Source organism: Alexandromys fortis, unplaced genomic scaffold (genome assembly GCF_014885135.2).
Source record: "Alexandromys fortis isolate MF-2015 unplaced genomic scaffold, M_Fortis_MF-2015_v1.1 scaffold_381, whole genome shotgun sequence".
In the NCBI taxonomy this organism is placed as follows: domain Eukaryota; kingdom Metazoa; phylum Chordata; class Mammalia; order Rodentia; family Cricetidae; genus Alexandromys; species Alexandromys fortis.
Window position 1 is genome coordinate 292,069 of NW_026068276.1, and position 18,280 is coordinate 310,348.

At 36.6% G+C, this 18,280-nt stretch overlaps 1 protein-coding gene across 1 annotated transcript; it reads right to left on the minus strand.

The window, feature by feature from the left end:
• Positions 1 to 807: 807 nt before the first annotated feature.
• On the minus strand, positions 808 to 18,044 carry LOC126494653 (sulfotransferase 2A8-like). Its single transcript, XM_050132098.1, is given in 7 exon segments — positions 808 to 1,293; positions 4,416 to 4,590; positions 6,245 to 6,339; positions 8,261 to 8,387; positions 11,299 to 11,507; positions 17,670 to 17,735; positions 17,738 to 18,044. Coding segments are annotated over 7 exon segments (852 nt in total). The 5' UTR covers positions 17,805 to 18,044; the 3' UTR covers positions 808 to 1,180.
• Positions 18,045 to 18,280: the final 236 nt, after the last annotated feature.

Here is an 18,280-nt window from a genome sequence, read left to right on the forward strand (position 1 = left end):
TATTGCACATTTTGGAAGTTGCTTGATTACACTTCCTGTTTACTCAAGTAATATTGTTTCCCTTCTCTGGTCTTTGATAGGGTTGAAGAACATATATTCATAGTTAATTCTGTCTCATGACTTATCCAAGCCATTTTTAATATAAGACTTTATCCTTGGGATAGGATAATTATTGAAACATTTAGCATATGTTTCTTGCTTGTTATTGTTTATGCTGGTTATAATTCTAATTTTATACTTGATGTTTGTTCTTACTGTATATAGTTTGGTATTAGGCTTAGAACTCTTTTGTTTAGACAAAAGGAAGAGGTGCTGTAGAAACTCCTTTAGCCAATAGCCCTTAACACACACTAGCCCACTTGGGCATGGTCTTTTATACTATAAATGCAGCCATAAAGCTTGTATGCTATATCTCTCAGCTTCTGAATTTGGTTCCTACTACCTGCTTGTGCAGAGGACTGTGATTTACGAGTCTATGCCTAAATAAATAACCCTTTACTGTATTCGATTCTAAGCTAGTGTGGAATTACTTTATAGTGTCAAACTACATTTATCAATCTCATGTAGTCAAGTATGACCTTGAACTCACAAAGATCCATCTAGTTCTGCCTCACAAGTTCAGGGATTAAAAATGGGTGCCATGACTCCCTGGCCTCTATGGCTAACTAGTGGCTTAGCACCACACTCTGATCTTTATGCATGTTTTATTTGTTAGACCACAAACAAAATTTCACCACAGTAGTCCCTCAGAAGAGCAATCAAAAAACATTGTGGAGTCATATGTAAAAGAATGAAAAATAAACCTAATTTCTTTTATATCTTATATTTTATTTCTTCTACAACATCTTGAAACAATTAGAAATCATAATTATATCATTTTTATCATTCTATGTTTTTTAAAAATTTAATAAGATTTTAAGTTTACATTACTTTATTTTGTAATAAGTGTGGAAGTCGGAGGTCCAATTTAGCTTGTTGATTCTTTCCTACCATGTTGATGTCAAGATTGAATTCATGTCCTCAGGCTTGATAGCACATTCCTTTACCTACAGAGCCACCTCACCAGCCCACAATTTGCTAACGAAATAATCTGGATGAAATACTAAGTTTAATGCTATACACAAGTACAAGGATAATAAAACAATATAATATTTCTGTAAAATTTGGATTGTTGTGACCATTATTCCCATGGGAACAGCTCTTTTGGAAAATCTGCCATCTTCTCCTGGAATATTTTGTCGAAGTATTCAGCCTGGGCTACTGTGAAGTGATATTTCCAGTCTCCAGTGATACCTGGAAAACATGGAGGAGAATCTGAGGTTACATCTTGTGATAGGTCTGAAGACTCAGCCTATCCCCTAATTCATTTGTATGATATTCCTATATAGATAGATGACTAATATTCTCAATGCAACTAACTTAAAATTGTAAATATCACATAAACAAAAAGGTGCATACTTCCTTTTGTTAAAAATCCTCTCAAAGTTCATATACTCATTTAACGAAAATGGTTCAATAGTCTTGGTGATGTCTCTAATTAAAAAAGACATTAACTTCTAGAAGTCTGAAATCTAAAATTTTGAGTAGACAGTTTCTCTATATACCATTAGGAACAGTCTCTTTCAGGCATTTCATATTGGCCTATACATACTTTTCTATTAAAAACTAAAATTATACAATGGAAGAAGGAAAGCATCTTCAACAAATGGTGTGGCATAACTGGATATCAACCTGTAGAAGAATGAAAATATATCCATATCTATCACCATGTACAAAACTCAAGTACAAATGGATTAAAGACATCAGTATAAATCTGACCACACTGAACCTGATAGAAGAGAAAGTGGGAAGTAGTCTGCAACACAATGCCACAGGAGACCCCTTCATACATATAACCCCAGTAGCACAGACAATAAGAGCAACAATGAATAAGTGGGACCTCCTAAAACTGAGAAGTTTCTGTAAAGCAAAGGACACTGTCATTAAGACAAAAAGGCAAACTACTGAATGGGAGAAGATCTTTACCAACCCCACATCAGACAAAGATCTGATTTCCAAAAATATATAAAGAACTCCAGAAACCAGACATTAAAATTCTAAATAACCCAATTAAAAAATGGGGTACTGAAATAAACAGAGAATTTTCATGGCTATGTGTGTGAGTTGTCATGCAATACAATGATAACCTATGCTGGAGAGGATGTGGAGTAAGGGGAACACTCATCCATTTCTGGTGGGAATGCAAACTTATGCAACCACTTTGGAAATCAGTGTGGTGGTTTGTCAGAAAATTGGGAGTCAACCTACCTCAGGATCCAGCAATACCACTCTTGGGAATATACCCAAGAGATGCCCAATCAAACTACAAAAACATTTGTTTAACTATGTTCATAGCAGCATTATTTGTAATAGTCAGAACCTAGAAACAACCTAGATACCCCTCAATGGAAGAATGGATAAAGTGTGGCACATCTACACATTAGAGTACTACTCAGTGGTAAAAAGCAATGGCATCTTGAATTTTGCATGCAAATAAATTGAAATAGAAAACACTATCCTGAGTGAGATAACTCAGACCCAAAAAGATGAATATGGTATGTACTCACTCATTAGTGGATTCTAGCCATAAACAAAGGACATTGAGCCTATAGTTCATGATTCTAGAGAAGCTAAATAATAAAGTGAGCTAAAAAAAACATATATAGATCCTCCGGGAAATTGTAATTACAATGTTTATATTGAGAGACAGGAACATAAATTACAGGAAGTGGTTCTCCTACCAAGTAGTTTCCATCATGCTTGGTAGGAAATAATTATAATTTGCAGAGCACATAACACTGGCCCTTTTGTAAAATATTTTCAAACAGAACCTCATGTATTCTGTGGCAATTGAAAACTTTCTATGTAGATATAGATGAACTTGAACTTCTAATGCTTAAATCTCATGCCGAGTGCTGAGATTACTTGCCTGGTGCATCATGCGTAGTATATAAAGTGTTTAGGAGGAAAATTGAAGCTCCTTGCATACTAGTCCAAAAATATAACCAATGGGTTACATTCTAATCCTAAAGAGATTTCTCTGAGTACATGAAATAGGCACTTTCACAGAACTGAGCTCATGAATACAATGATATATCTGCTTTTTTGTTTTGTTTTGTTTCCCGTGTGTGTGTGTGTGTGTGTGTGTGTGTGTACATGTGTCTGTCTGCCTGGTTGTCTGTCTTTGTTTTTTTTTTTTACCTGTGTGTATGTTTGTCCTTTTGTGTGTTTTATTTTGTTTTAAGTTGGCTCATTGTTTTATTGCTGATTTTTTATTTTTGCTCTTTTGCCTGTTTTTTAGAATAGTTTTTCACATGCTCCAACTGGCATCAAACTTGTTATGTAGCTACTGATACCATTGATTCCTGATCATTCTGCCTCCTTTTCCCATGTACTAGAATACAAAGTTTAATTACCATGTCTAGAATACATATAGCCACATTATTCACCAGAAGATGAATTACAGAATCTCATAACCCAAACTCCTTGATTCTTTCAAAAAAAATTTCAGCTTATGTCTCTTTGTAATATTCCCTAGGTTATTTTATCCATAGTGTGATACCAACTTATCTAGTTCCCACCAGAATTTTCTCCCTCTGCTAAATCAACTACCTTAAAGTTCCTGAAATACACATCAGTTCTATGAAATTATTTTCAGAAAAGAACATGTGAGAAGCTCAGGTAACAATAATCATCAAACTATCTATTCATCAATACAGAGGTAGCTTGATGAACTGACCTTATAATTCTCAAAACTCAAATGACCAGCAAGCGGTTTGTAATTTTTTAACACCTTTACTCATAATGGAAATATGAATTAATACTATTTTGAGAATCTTTATTGTCCCAGATCATTATAAAGAACAGTAAAAGTCAGTAAAAAAGGGAATAAGGGGAATCTACTCTCCTTTGGGATATACTATAAAATGTGAGTCTTTGAACGAGTGCAGCCATTCTGGAAATAAGTATGGATATTTCAAAAGAAATACAAAAGAGACATAAAATATCATTCAGGTAAACACTTCTTGGTATATATGCAAATGTTCCTAATATGCAAAGAGAAATACTCATTCATATCAATGTCTAATATTCAAAGTACCAAGGAAATGGAGCCAGCCCAGACATCATCAACAGAAGAACAAACAGTGGAAAATGTGGTAAGACACCTTGCAGATGCATTAAGCCATATAGAAAAAAATAAAATTTGCATAATAATAAATGAGCCTGGCAATAAATATATTAAATAAGGTAGAGGAGACCCAGTTCAACAATATTGCATGACATATACAAACACCTTAAATCTTAGCTTCCTTTTCCAATAACAAGAAAACCCTCCTGCATTCAGTTACATATGAGAACTATACCATTATCTCTACCTTTTCTCATCATTAACAAATATGTTTCCTTATGATTTATAATGCTTTTGTTAGCCATCTTCTTGCGTTCTTTCATGACCTGGAAGGAGCTGTTCTTTAGTACTAAGTCTAATTCCTGTGGTTTCAAAGTCTCCCCTATGAATTCACAGATCTTCTTGATAGTTCTTCTTGTGTTCTAAAGGAAAAAAAATAGTAAAAATGTCAACCTGAATGAAAACAGAGACAGGAAATTAAGAATGAAGAGTCCAAATAATTGAAAGAAAAAGGAAAAACACAGGAAAGGAAGCAAGGAATGACTATACTGAGAAGGTCCAATAATGAAGAAGCATTAGAAAGGGAAAAGATTCCCTCAAGTTATCTTCTGACCTCAACATGTTCACCATGAAGAGAGGCATAGGTACATACATACATACATACATATCCAATCAAATCCATACAAACATATTATACACACATGAATATGCATGCAAACACATGCACACAAAAATACACACACATGTATGTACATATATACACATGTGCACACATACAAACATGCATACACAATAACTAATAACTCTTAAAAGAATGAATGTGATAAGAGGTGAAGCAACAATTGGAGTTGTTTTAGAGGATTGTATTTGGCTCCCACAACTCAGGTAAGCTAGCTCACAACTGAATGTAACAAAAACTCTGCAGATTGCACACCATCATTGGGTTCTGTAAGCACAGATACTAAAGGTTACAAAGCTATAAAAACACATGACAGAGCAGGTACACATACACACACAAAATATAATTACAAACAAATAAACAGATAAATAAGTCTATTTTTGAGTGGTGACATGTTCAAATGTTTGCAGTTATACACTTCAGTATTCCAATGATTGAATAAATAAATGTAAAAAATGTTTATCAAGTTGTTTGATATATTGATATATACCAATAATTCTGGTGCTTGAGAAGTGGAGTCAGCTAAATCAGGACTTCAAGGCCATGCTCAGATACATAGTGAGTTTGAGACCAGCCTGGATCAATATTACCATGTCTCCCAAACAGATAACACAGCACTTAGAAGCAAAGGAGACCACATAGAGTGTAGTAGTCAGTTATGCCTATAATCTCTGCATTGTGAGGCTTAGGCTAAATGATAATGATAAGAAAGGCCAGAGTATCTCCTCAGGCTAGCTTATGGGAAGCATACAATGCTGCAACACACATGTGCATGTGAGTGGTACTGCATACAGGTAAATGTGAATATGAATATACCCATCGGCACACATGCAGAGACCAGGGGAGATAATTGTTTCTCTCTGATACTCTATGCCTTACCATCTTTAAATAGTCTCTCACTAAATCCAAAACTCTTTCTGTTTTGATTACTGTGCCTGACCACCAAGTTCTTGGGGTTCTCCCTGTATCTTTCTCCCTAATGCAGGGATTCTAGGCATGCAAAAAAAGCCCTGAACAGTAAACTATGTTCTGGGGCATTTTATCTCAGATACTTGCATTAGTTCAACAGAGGCTTTTTCCTACTGGGCATTACAACCAGCCTCAGTACAGAGCCATTTACAACCAACAGTGCAAGTAGAAGCTGTGGTGAGCCACCTTAGCTGTAAAAGTCCTTCATTGCATTGCAAGATGAAGCTGAAAAGATCCTAAGAAAGAGCCTGGAGTATGCAAAAGGCCAACAAGGAATAGGCTAATTGAGAAAGCAAAATGCACTTATTATAAGGTTGTCTTTCAGCCTAAAACTGACAAATCATGTGGAACGGGGCACTGAAATGGGGGGTATGTAACAAAGAGTGAACTACTGAGAGGTTGTATGTGATTGTGAGAGTGATGCTTACCTTTTTCAGTTCTTCATAGCTCAGTATCAGAATGTTATCTCTCTCTCTCTGGGACAACCATCCACGAGTGTGATCAAACCATGATCCAAATGGTACTAATTGTGGTAGAATTGAAAATGAAGATTAAAATGATAAAAACACATCCAGCTACATAATTACAAGATTACAAGAAAGGGTTGCCAAGCCTCATGAACAGTGTTTGATTACGTTGACCCACTAGATGTGAAAAATAACTGCTCCATCAAGGTGTCCTCTGATCTCCACAAACAGGCTGTAGCATGTGTTTGCACATACACATACAAACAAAAGCTAATTTAATGTGTAGCTGTGAATAGCTGAAAAGAAAACAGAGAACATCTCTACATAGTTGCTTAATGTTAATCTCTCCCTACATTTCTAATCTGTAATTGAAAAACATATTCTGTGCATATTTAAAATAACTGAGTATTTATAAAAATAAAAATGTCAATATTTAAAGCAAAATTTAAGATTACTAACTCATTAACACCTTATTTACTTCAATAAGCTCTTTCACTCGAACTGAAGCTTTCCACTTTCATTTTAGTCTGGCTAAACGAATTTTCTGGTGCACAGTATCTGGTTTTCCAGCACTGAGTTACAGGGGCCATGAGGTTTATCAGCTGGTGTTACATGAGAGTGTAAACTATCTGACATTGGTCCTGGACTCTGTATTTTTATCCTCTGAAAGAGCAGCCTACACCCCTAACTGTTAAGCCATCTTTCCTGACACATCATTTGTTTCTTGCAAATCCATTTTTTTTTTTTAGCAATACAATGTCGTCAGCTATGTCTGGTTGTATTCTTAATGTTTACCTAGAATAATTTAATTCTGTATTTTTTGGTTTAACTTATGTTTTCTAACTCTTGATGTATATATTATAGTATATTGGTACTTTTTTAGGCTAGTTGTGTTTGGGTGTACTTGCATGTGTTATAGGTGCATATGCCAGAGGTGGAAGTTATTTGTTGATATTTGCATTTGTTCTTTGAGGTGTTGTTTTTCCCCTAAGCTCTTACCTTAGAATTTTTAGAAAAGCTGGCCACCCCAATCTCCATTTGGTGGTTTGAATAATATTACCATATTATCGCAGATTTTTTTGGTGGATCTCTTTAAATAAATATAAGTGGTATTACCTTGATTGAGGAATTATAGCCCTGGAATAGGCTTTAAAGTTTCAAAATCTCTAGTCATTCCCTGTTCATTCTCTCTGGTTCATGTTTATGTTTAAGGAAGTAATCTCTAAGCTTCTTGCTACTGCTGCCATGCCTCTGCTCACGCATGATGGACTTTTGTTCCACTGGAACTATTAGCTAATATAAACTTTCTCCTATAAATTGATGTGCTCATGCTGTTCCATTCCAATAAAAGAAAAATTGCTTATGTTTCCAGAGAGCCTACTATATTTTACAGCTCCATTTTTACTGATATAAAGTAAACTGTTTCCAGACTCTTATATGGGAAGAGAATTCTGGTCTCAGGTCTTTATGATTATGTGGCAAGCACTCTTAACTGATGAGTCACCTCAGAAATCCACATATAATATTCATTTTTCATATTGCTCTTCTTTAGCATCAGATTGAGTGAACAGTCTACATAATCAAACAGAAGACGTTGGTTTCAGTGGCTTTATAGTCCCTCTTGCAACATCTCATAAATGTCTTAGATATATAGTGAGCTCAAGGCCAGGCTGAGAAAATTATTGAGACCTGGTATTAAAAGAAAAAACATAGAAGTAAGCCTGTAGAAGGAGCCACTGAGAGAAATTGTTAGGCATATGTGGGCTCCTATGTACTCTGAATTGTCAGGTAATTTGAAAAACCATGGACTATTTAACCATGAGTTAAGCAGAGACTATACCAAAGTCCTGTTGCTTATCTGATCTACTGTCCAGTGGAGGTGAAGCCCACAGGCTCAGATTTATAAAGATATAAGGAAACCCGAGAGGATCAAAGAAAGCCCATGGTTCCCAGACCAACACTGCTTTACACACTCACCTTTTCCTTGAAAAAAATTTTCAAAGAATCCTTCCAGTGATTCCGGTTTCTTAATGTAATTTGTGGCACACCAGAAGTGATAGCCTGATACCAGAGCATCTCTGGGATTTCTAATGAGATAAATCACCTTTAATACAATGACAGTAGAGTCAAAAACCCATACACTCAGTTTTCAATGTATTCATATGATTTCCCTGAAAATTTATTAAAACATTTTACAAATATAAATGGATTACCAATATATGTGGGCTCATAAGTGTATATACCCCCTTCATATGCATATCCTGAGACTAGTATACGGAAGTAAGATAACAACCTTTTAATCTTAGGTATCTTCTTCCATCATCAAATGACCACAAGGATCTCAATAAGCTTCCCAGACTCAAGTTCCCTGGAACAACAGTGAGTGCTCTTAACTTCTTCTGAGTCATCTCTCCATGTCATATGAATGTAGATAGTTTTATAAATTTGCTTTTTGACTAGTGGAGCTCCTGTTAACACAGACATACAGTAGTATATGCTCACACACCCAAAGACCTGTCTAATAATGACCTATGCTTAACATGCAGAGACTAACAAGCAACTTCAACGAGGGTAATTTGATCCAGAGGAGACTAATTTCTTACTGAATTAGTGAATTGGTTACTTGTGGGTCAGTGCAATGACCCATTGTATGAAAGAACTTTCATCAAGATTATCATTCTTATGTTGATTTCCTAGAATCCCATGGTAGAAAAGAGAATTCTCTTCAGAACAGTATCCAATGACACAATATATACCTATGCATACACACATAAATGTTGACTGAGGTTTTCTGTCCTGCCTGGTTCTGGCAATTGTTAAGTCCCAAAGAAAGCACACAGAGGTCTACATGAACTATAAACTGATTGTCCCATTATCTCAGGCTTCTTATTAATTCTTATAACATATATTAGCCCATTAGTTTTGTCTATGTTAGCCACATGGCTTGGTACCATTTTCAGTGAGGCAGTCCATCTTCCTTCTTCTGTACCTGGGCAGGACTGCAGAGGAATGCGCTTTCCTCTTCCCAGATTCTCCTTGTGTGGTACCATGGTCTGTATTCTGTCAATTATATTTTAAATAAACACTGATTGGCTAGTAGCCAGGCAGGAAGTATAGGTGGGACAACCAGACAGGAAGTAGAGGCGGGTCAAGGAGAACAGGAGAATTCTGGGAAAGTAGAAGCCCATTTCCTCTGCAGTTGTTAGCCCACCACAGAAAAAGCAAGAAGTGACTGCCTTGCTGAAAAAGGCACCAAGCCATGTGGCTAGCATAGACAAAAATAACGGGCTAATATAAGTTGTAAGAGTTAATAAGAACCTGAGATACTGGGCCAATCAGTTTATGATTAATGTAGGCCTCTGTGTGTTTTCTTTGGGACTTAATGATTGCAGGAACTAGGCAGCACAAGGGCCGGGTGATACAGAAAACTTCAGTCAACACATAAACATATGTGCAAATACTAAAACACATGCGTACACTAATGTACATGTAAGAATACACAAGCATAGGATACATACACACAGGCACACACATAGAATGTTCACACATGCATACAAATATATACACAAAGGCACACAAATATAATGCTCACTTATACATATGTGCACAAACACATTCACACAAACATACACACATATAGTCATATGGGCAATAATACAATGTTCATGCATATACACACATATATACATATACATGAACATAATCACACAGACATACATGCCCACACTCATGAATGCAGTCATACACACATACATACACACTGAAACAGATATGCACATGCATACACAATCTCACACACATCTTTGTATGGTAAATTAAATATTTCCAAAAGGTTGACTGAATTTATGTAGTACTAGAAGTAAATAACAATATAGTTTACAATACAAATTTAAGCATTTGCAAGTTGGGTCTGGTGTCACCCCCATCTAATCCCAGCATTCTGTGGTAGAAGCAGAAGAAAATAAATTTTAGGTCAAAATCATTTTGGACCTTAAGAGACTCTGCCTGAAAATATCAACAAATTAAACTGGATGAAGATGAATACTTGTGAGTAAGAGATACATATGCATATTTACACACACACAAATATCAGATGTATATACATATGTGCACACACCAAATGCATCTGCAAACCCACATACTCAAGGATGTGTATATTTACTATTCACACATAATATACTTAATACACAACGTGGTGCACACACAATACACACATATTCTCATCATATATACCCACAAATAAATATGCACGCATGTGCCCACATGTATACACATCACACATAATAAATAATAGTAAATAAACAAGAAATTGCTCAGTGTTAAACTGTTGTTTTCTGGGTAATACCATTTATTTCTATCACTGATAATTAACTATGGTAGTAACAAATGAAATTATTCTTGTCTTTGCTCAACAGTTTTTATTGAAGTGCAGTAATCCACTATCAGATAAGGCCCCAAAATGTCCAAAAACACAAAAACCTACACACAGAGAGAAAGGTCTTCAATACATTCCCCAAAGCATGGTTAGTCCTAAAAGAGTTACAATCTCCAAGGTAGGAGAGGTGCCTTAGTTGGTAATCTGTTGGCCACCACACACAAGGACCTGGGTTAGATCTAAACTCATATAATAGAAGGAAAGAATCACCTTCTGTAAGACGTCCTCTTTTCTATATGACTGCCATATTATTAATACACACACAGAGACACATGAAAACACTTATTTTTACATTGAATGTGTAGGTTCTGAAGAGATAGTTGAGTGATTAACAACACTTGTTGTTCTTGCAGAAGAACTTGGTTCAGTTCCCAGCACCAACATCACTTGGCACACAACCATATGTATCTGAAGTTCTAGGGGAACTAGTGCCCTCTTCTGACATCTGTAGGCACATTCATATATGTGCGGTGTACAAGCAGATAAACACACACAGTAAAAATAAAATTTAAAAACAGTAAGTCAATAGAAGAAATTTATAAAGCATTAATCACATTGTTTTTGAAACCTTAGCACTGACCTTGGCCTTGGAACTGAAGAAAGACTTGGGGAAGAGTTGGATAGGGAGGTGTGAAGTGATGAGACGTGGGCTCTCCTTATTTTTTAGTGCTATACTGTACTGATTAATTTCTATCCATGGTGAGCGCTCATAGACAGGAACAGATTGGGTAAATGTAGGATCTCCCTTGGACTGAATTAAACAAACAATTTCTGTCAACCAGTTGGTCCCTAAGGAGAAGAGAGAGGGCAGGTCACTCATTTCCAATAAGACTTATAAAACACACAAAACTGATACTGTAGCCAGTTCCCATAATAAAGGTAAATCACAAACAACCCCACACCAATTTGGAATTATGATGAATAGGATGGTATTTATTTAAAGGGAAAAAAAACTTACAGATCACCATCCCAGACAACAGCCCTCTGCGCAATCAGGAAGGAGTCTAGTTGCCGGAAGCAGAGCCAGAAGCAAGAGAGAGAGGAGAGGGAAGTGGCCACTTTTTTAAAGGGAGAGAGACCACACTCCAATGGGCTGGTATCTCAACGGCTATTGGCTGAAGGAGTGGAAGGAGCTCCTACAATGCCTCCCTCTTTTGTTTAAGTAAAAGAGTTCTAAATCTCCTATGAAATTATATACAATAAGTACAAATATCCTATTCTAACTAGCTTAAGTTTTATATAATAAATAGCTTGGCCAAGTCATGAGTGGAAAGTGAATACATTTATATAGTCTTCAACCCCATCGAAAATCTGAGAAGGGACATAATGTTACACAGAACTCACTGGAATTATTTGTGTAGTTAAAAATTATGTAAACTTCTGATTAACCTGAATTAACCTCTAGAATGCAGGAATTGCAGGAATAGACTACCCTGACCAGTTTTTTTCCTCTCTAGAGATCAAATTCAGGGGTTATTACAGGTTAGAGAAGCAACTCTACCAACTGAGATATATGGCCATCTTTAGGACCGTTATGTGACTAATAAGCAATCTGTGGTAAGTTAGATCATGGATATTTCTTTTCTCTTATGGTGGTCAGCTACATATGAGATTTCCATATATGCTGACCTCAATACACAGTTACATGGATGAAGATACATGTCTAACTGTTGTAAGTATTATGAGATCTGTTCCAATTTTTCTCAGTAAATATGAAGAATATCTTAATCTTGACAAACAGGACATCTTTACTAACTGTAGGCCATTTCCTTGCTTTTCCTACACCTCCTTATCACTCCTCTCTCCTCATCACTGTTTCAGTTTCTACTAAAAAATTAAACAGGCATGGAAGTTTCAGTGTCACACAATGAGTCACACAGCATACCTCTTTTCCATTCATCTTTACTTTTAAGTGTTCATTGCAATGATTAATTGGTCTGGCTCAAGACTGGCTTCTTCTACATCCTTTATATGGGGCCCCCACTAATATTCCTGTTGGCTATCCTATTGCTGCCTTGTGTCACAGAGCTCCTTCTGCTTTGGATCTACAGGTATGACACAAACTCATGATCCAGCAATTCATAAATCAGACAGATATTGGGGTGGACCTACTCAGTCCAGGTTCAGATCATCTTATTTCCCTCATGAATACTATGAGGGATATTAAGTATTTCCCTAGCTTTGTGGGTACCCTGAAATGGTAGAGAGTACATTTGAAGTTACAGGGACTTGAGAGGTATCAGGCTGCATGATGAGATACCCACAATGAATTAATTTTATAAAGCAGACTTTTTAAATAAATTAAACTTAATACATAAATAAACTTTAATTTAATAAAACAAGATATTACATCAAAGTTGGACAAAACCACAGAAAGCAAAAAGCCTAATAAGAAAAACAAGAAACAGAGTCACATTTATTCACAGGAATCCCACAAAACTAGTAAGCTGGTAGTCATAATATGTAAGCAGATGACCTGTAGCAGAACTGCACAGGCATTGTGTATGATGGCTCTGTCTCCCTGAGTACATGTGAGCTTTGCAGAGTTGATATAGAGAGCCACTTTTAACATAGACTCTTATAGCCAGAAGAAAATTTTCTGGAAAACCATTTGTGGTTATGTTGGTGTTTATGTTTCACTTTTAGCAGTGTTCAGTTTCTTTCCTATAGAACAGATGCTAGAACACAGGGAGTGAAAGATCTATTTAGATAGCAGCTTGACCCATCAATATCCAGTCAGTTGTTTATATGCCTTCTTCAGTGATATGGTCTTGCAATTAGTTTTGAAGGGTTGCCAGTTCTGTCAATATTCTGGTTTTGATTTGTGTGTATGTTTCTGTTAGAAAACATGTTAGGAGTAATTGCTTTGCATTTTCCGGTAGGGAGGGCTTCTGAAACTCTTCCAGGATTGACTACTGATAATCCATTTTAGAATGTGTTCCTATTTATGTGGGTGCTGACATGTAGAAATGAGGATAGTTTAGAAAGGAAGGCAGCTTAGGATGAACAGAGGAGATAGGAAAGCTTGGTTTGCCTAAAAGATCTGAGTCCCTGGCCATTATGACCACCATGTTTTCAACAAAAGAGGACCTTTAATGTTGGGAGATCAGAAAAAGTGATGAGGTGAGGAAAAACAGCTGTAGTAGAAGCCATATTTTCTTTACTGAGAATGAGATCAGAGGTGAAGAAGATATCTTAGCAGGATTTCTGCAAGAAAAAGAAAGAAAAAGGAAGTAGCACCAGCTACTTAAAGAGGAAGATGGGCATTGAAGAAGCTCCTTATGGAGTTGGTTAGCCATTTGGGCAAGAAACTGCTCTTGCCTGGACTGTTGCATAAACTGGACATGAAGAACTCTCAGAGAGAGGACTGCTGAACTTGCCTAAAGGTGAGATGCCTAAAGGTTCCTGATTTATGAAAGAGTTTATGAGACATTCTGCAAGACACAGCAAAAAGTGACTGAACTGTCTTTGAATTTTCCTGCTTCTTGGAAATGTCTTCTGGATACTATGGGTCTGTAGGCTGAAGATGGATGCCCCAACAGTACAGAGGAACTTTGAATGACTGTCCAGGCAGGAAGTTGTCTCTGTCATTTCTAGAGTTTTGGAAGTTGCTTACTTCTTGTTTATTTAGGTAAAATTATATCCTTCTGGATTCTTTGATGGAGTTGAAGAATGGTTAGTTATAGTTATAGTTTTCCTTTGTTGTGGTAAAAGATAAAATAGGTCTAAATATTGTAATTGTAATTCTTGCTTGATAACTGTTTTGTTATATGTAATTTTACTATGTTAAAGTTAAAGCCTTTCTTTTTTGTTTAAACTCAAAAAGGTGAAATGATGTAGGAGGGTCTTCTGTCAATTTGTTACTTTCATTGGTCAAATAAAGAAACTGCCTTGACCTTTTGATAGGCCAGCCCTTAGGTGGGTGGAGAAGACAGAACAGAATTCTGGGAGAAAGAAGCAGAGTCAGGTAGACGCCATGAAGCTCCGGCCCAAGATGGATGTAGGTTAGAATCTTCCCAGTAAGCCACCACTTCATGGTGCTAAACAGATGATTAGAAATGGGTTAATCAAGATGTGAGAATTAGCCAATAAGAGGATGGAACTAATGGGCCAGGCATTTGTTTAAATGAATACAATTTGTGTCATTTCGGGTGTAAAGCTAGCAGTGCAGGAGCCATGCAGGACGAAAAGGCCTGCTTGCCTCTTCACTACAGAGATCCTGAGCTTGAAATGAACTGAATTCCTTCTCTCTGAGGATTAGCTTACATAACACATCATAAGCAACCATGTAAGCTTCTAAAGGAGAAAAATAACAAAGAGATTGACCAATCTATAACCCATATCAATGACTAGTGTGGCATGAAAGCCCTAAGGGTTTTGAAGATGAACACACATACTCTGGTGGTAGCCAATATTTTACTAATTGGGCTGAAGGCCTTCTTAACAATAGAAAAATGATATCTGGTAATGGAAATTGTGCTATTAATGAAATTATGAATCGTAGAAGAGAAACAACAACTAGTGTCTTAATAAAACAATGCAATCCCTAACAATAATCTAAACACTTTGCCTTCATCCACAAATAAGTATGTTCTTCAGTTCTCATCAAGGAAACTTCTTTTTCCATCAGATGGAATATCCAACAGAAAACAAGCAAGCAAAAATGGGAGTTGTGGATCACAGTACCACTAGACACATATACAAAAACTCAAACTCTTAGGTCTCAGGGTATGTTGAGAAATAGGGAACAGAAAAATTGTAAGAGGATGTAAGATTGTTAGGGAGTATACTTTTTAGGTGTTTTCCTATCCTGACTGCCTGCTCCTAAATAACCAGCATTCGGTTCCAAACTAACTGACTCAGAGATTTAATATAAATTATATATGCACAGCAAATAGGTCAGACTTGTTACTAACTCATAACTTAACCAATTTCTATTAATATATTTGCGACCTGAGGCTTCTGGCTTTTACTTCTATTCCATTTTGCTTGCCCAACTCAATCTCTGTCTCACTGGCAACTCCTATAATTTCTATCTAGCTACCAGCCTGTATTTTATATTAACCAATGAGAATAATGCATATTCGTAGTCTACAGAAAGATTATTCCATAGTAGTGTTGTGATATTATATCTCACAGTAATGTAAATATATATATATATATTCATCAGTTTTTACCAACATGAGTAATCCAACATCAGGAAAACAAGTACCACACTCAAAGATGTACAAGAGTAGACAGGGAAGAGCACATAAAACCTCAACCCTAAAGAACAAACTATAGGTAACGAAGCTGGATTGGTGAGAGTGAAAGAAATAGTATTCTCAGGGAAGATTATAGCAATTGGTTATTCATTTTCAAATCTTCAACACTTAAATCATATGTATAATAAAAATATACATGTTAAAGTTGTTTGATTGAGAATCACCTCCATAGGCTCCCATATTTGAATGTTCAGTCAACAAAAAGTGAAACAGTTTGAGGATTCAAAGTCTGTGTTAGCTTGCTGAAGCCACTGTGTCCCTGGGGATGGGTATTGAGTTTCAAAAGCTCATGCAGTAACCATGCTCTCTCTGTGTCTCCGTTTAACTCTTTTCCCCTCCGCTCTCTATCTCTGGGGTAGAACAAAAGTTCTATGAGTTTACAGATGACATGTCCCAGCTTTATTGGTATTCTTAGAAAGGAATGTCTCTTATGGTAACCAATCTTACCTTGAGCAAACAATTTCAGAAAGGAGAGACTGTGGGCATAAAACATAAGGTATAACTTAAACTATTTTCTTATTCCTAAATCCTTCTTTCTAACACTACGAGGTCATGAGCAGCATTTCCCTTCTGGTAGACCCATCAGTTTCCCACAGGATATATGCTACCCCTCAATGTATATGTCAACCAACAGAGTTACTTGTGTTGAAAGTCTTACTCCTCTATCTTTTTGGACTTCCTCAGAAGTCAAAGATTTGTGGTCTTCCTTTTTGCCCTTTGTTTAACCCATGGTTACAACTGTATCTAGAAGCAGTTCCCTTACCAGCTTACTGACACCTCCTGGCCCTTAAGGCATTGCTCTATATATTCCTTGTTCTTCAATTGAGTCCCTTTTTGGGACCTACATATTGTAGCTAAGCAGAGACTAGAGCCACAGCTCTGATGTTGAATACAGGATTCAACAAAACAAGGGATTTCCAGGGGCTTACTACAGCAGGAGACATTATATAATATTCCAAAGCTTTTATTTCAAGATAAGGTTTTCCCTCAAACACGAAGAGATAAGCAGTGATAAATATACAGAACAATACTACTCACTTTTCCAGATATTCTAGAGTCAGAAAGGCTGCTAGACAAATGGAAGCTGTTTGCTTAATGTCCTTGAAACTTTTGGTTATTTAAGCATACATTTTGGCTAGAACATTCCTTGATAAACACAGACATTTCCCCAGGAGAATAAACAATGCTCTAACAGAGAATGTTCACACAGGATGAAAATGTATGAAAGAGTGTATTATATGCAGGGTATATTCTGCCTAAACACCCACCCCATCATCTAATAAACCCAAATTGATTTCATTTAAACTTGATGATTCCTTACTCATCTCCTAGAACAGATGCTGTTTGTCTCCTTCAGCACTGGATCCATTCTTTGGCTCCTCTATTTTCTTGCATGGTCATCTGAACTGTCACTTCACTATATCTTTTTCTTCTTGATTCTCTCTCTGATGGGAAGTGGTGTTATTCTAAGTTCCCACTTCCATGTACACTGCACATGGTTATAGAGAGGGCGGCATTCATGCACTGAGTGACAACAAAAGGTCAAAACTCTTTAATAGTTTGTGTGCAGCCTCAGGTACTCGCCTTTTTGTGGACAAGAGTAACAGCAAATTGCCAAGCACTATGTTAGCAATCACAAGTTTCTAGGTTCAATTCCAGCCCATAATATGACATAATTATCCCTTACCTGATTTGGGGTAAGTCACCATGAATATGTCTTCATCCCTCACCATAAATGTCTCATGTGCTTCATTATGATTTCAGGTGAATAATTTGCATGAGGGAAAGGGATTCCATCTAGCCACACATAGCCTTCTGTCATGATTATAAACTTCGTTTATTTTATGTTTGGGGTCCAGCTACAACCACCATTTGAGATAGTTGTAGATGCCAGGAAACTATTTTATAGTGTGGACAAAAATGTCACTGATGACATATCACTGGTTATGCAATCATTTAGCTTTTAAAAATAAACAGACACTGTGTGTTTAGATTACAAAACTGATACTAAGAAAACATAAATAAGGTCATCTGATTTCCATGAAAAGTAGGCCAAAAAATGCACCACGGGACAGGGGTGATGGCTGCTTTTTTTTTTTGTAATATATTTTTTTTTGAAAAAAGAAAAAAAAATTCCGCCTCCTCCCTCCCTCCCGTTTCCCTCCCCGTCTCCCTTTTCCCTCCCCCTCCTCCCACTCTTCTCCCCCTCTCCCCACTAGTCTCCACCTCCCTCTCCAGTCTGAAGAGCAGTCAGGGTTTCCTGCCCTGTGGAAATTCCAAAGTCCTCCCCCCTCCATC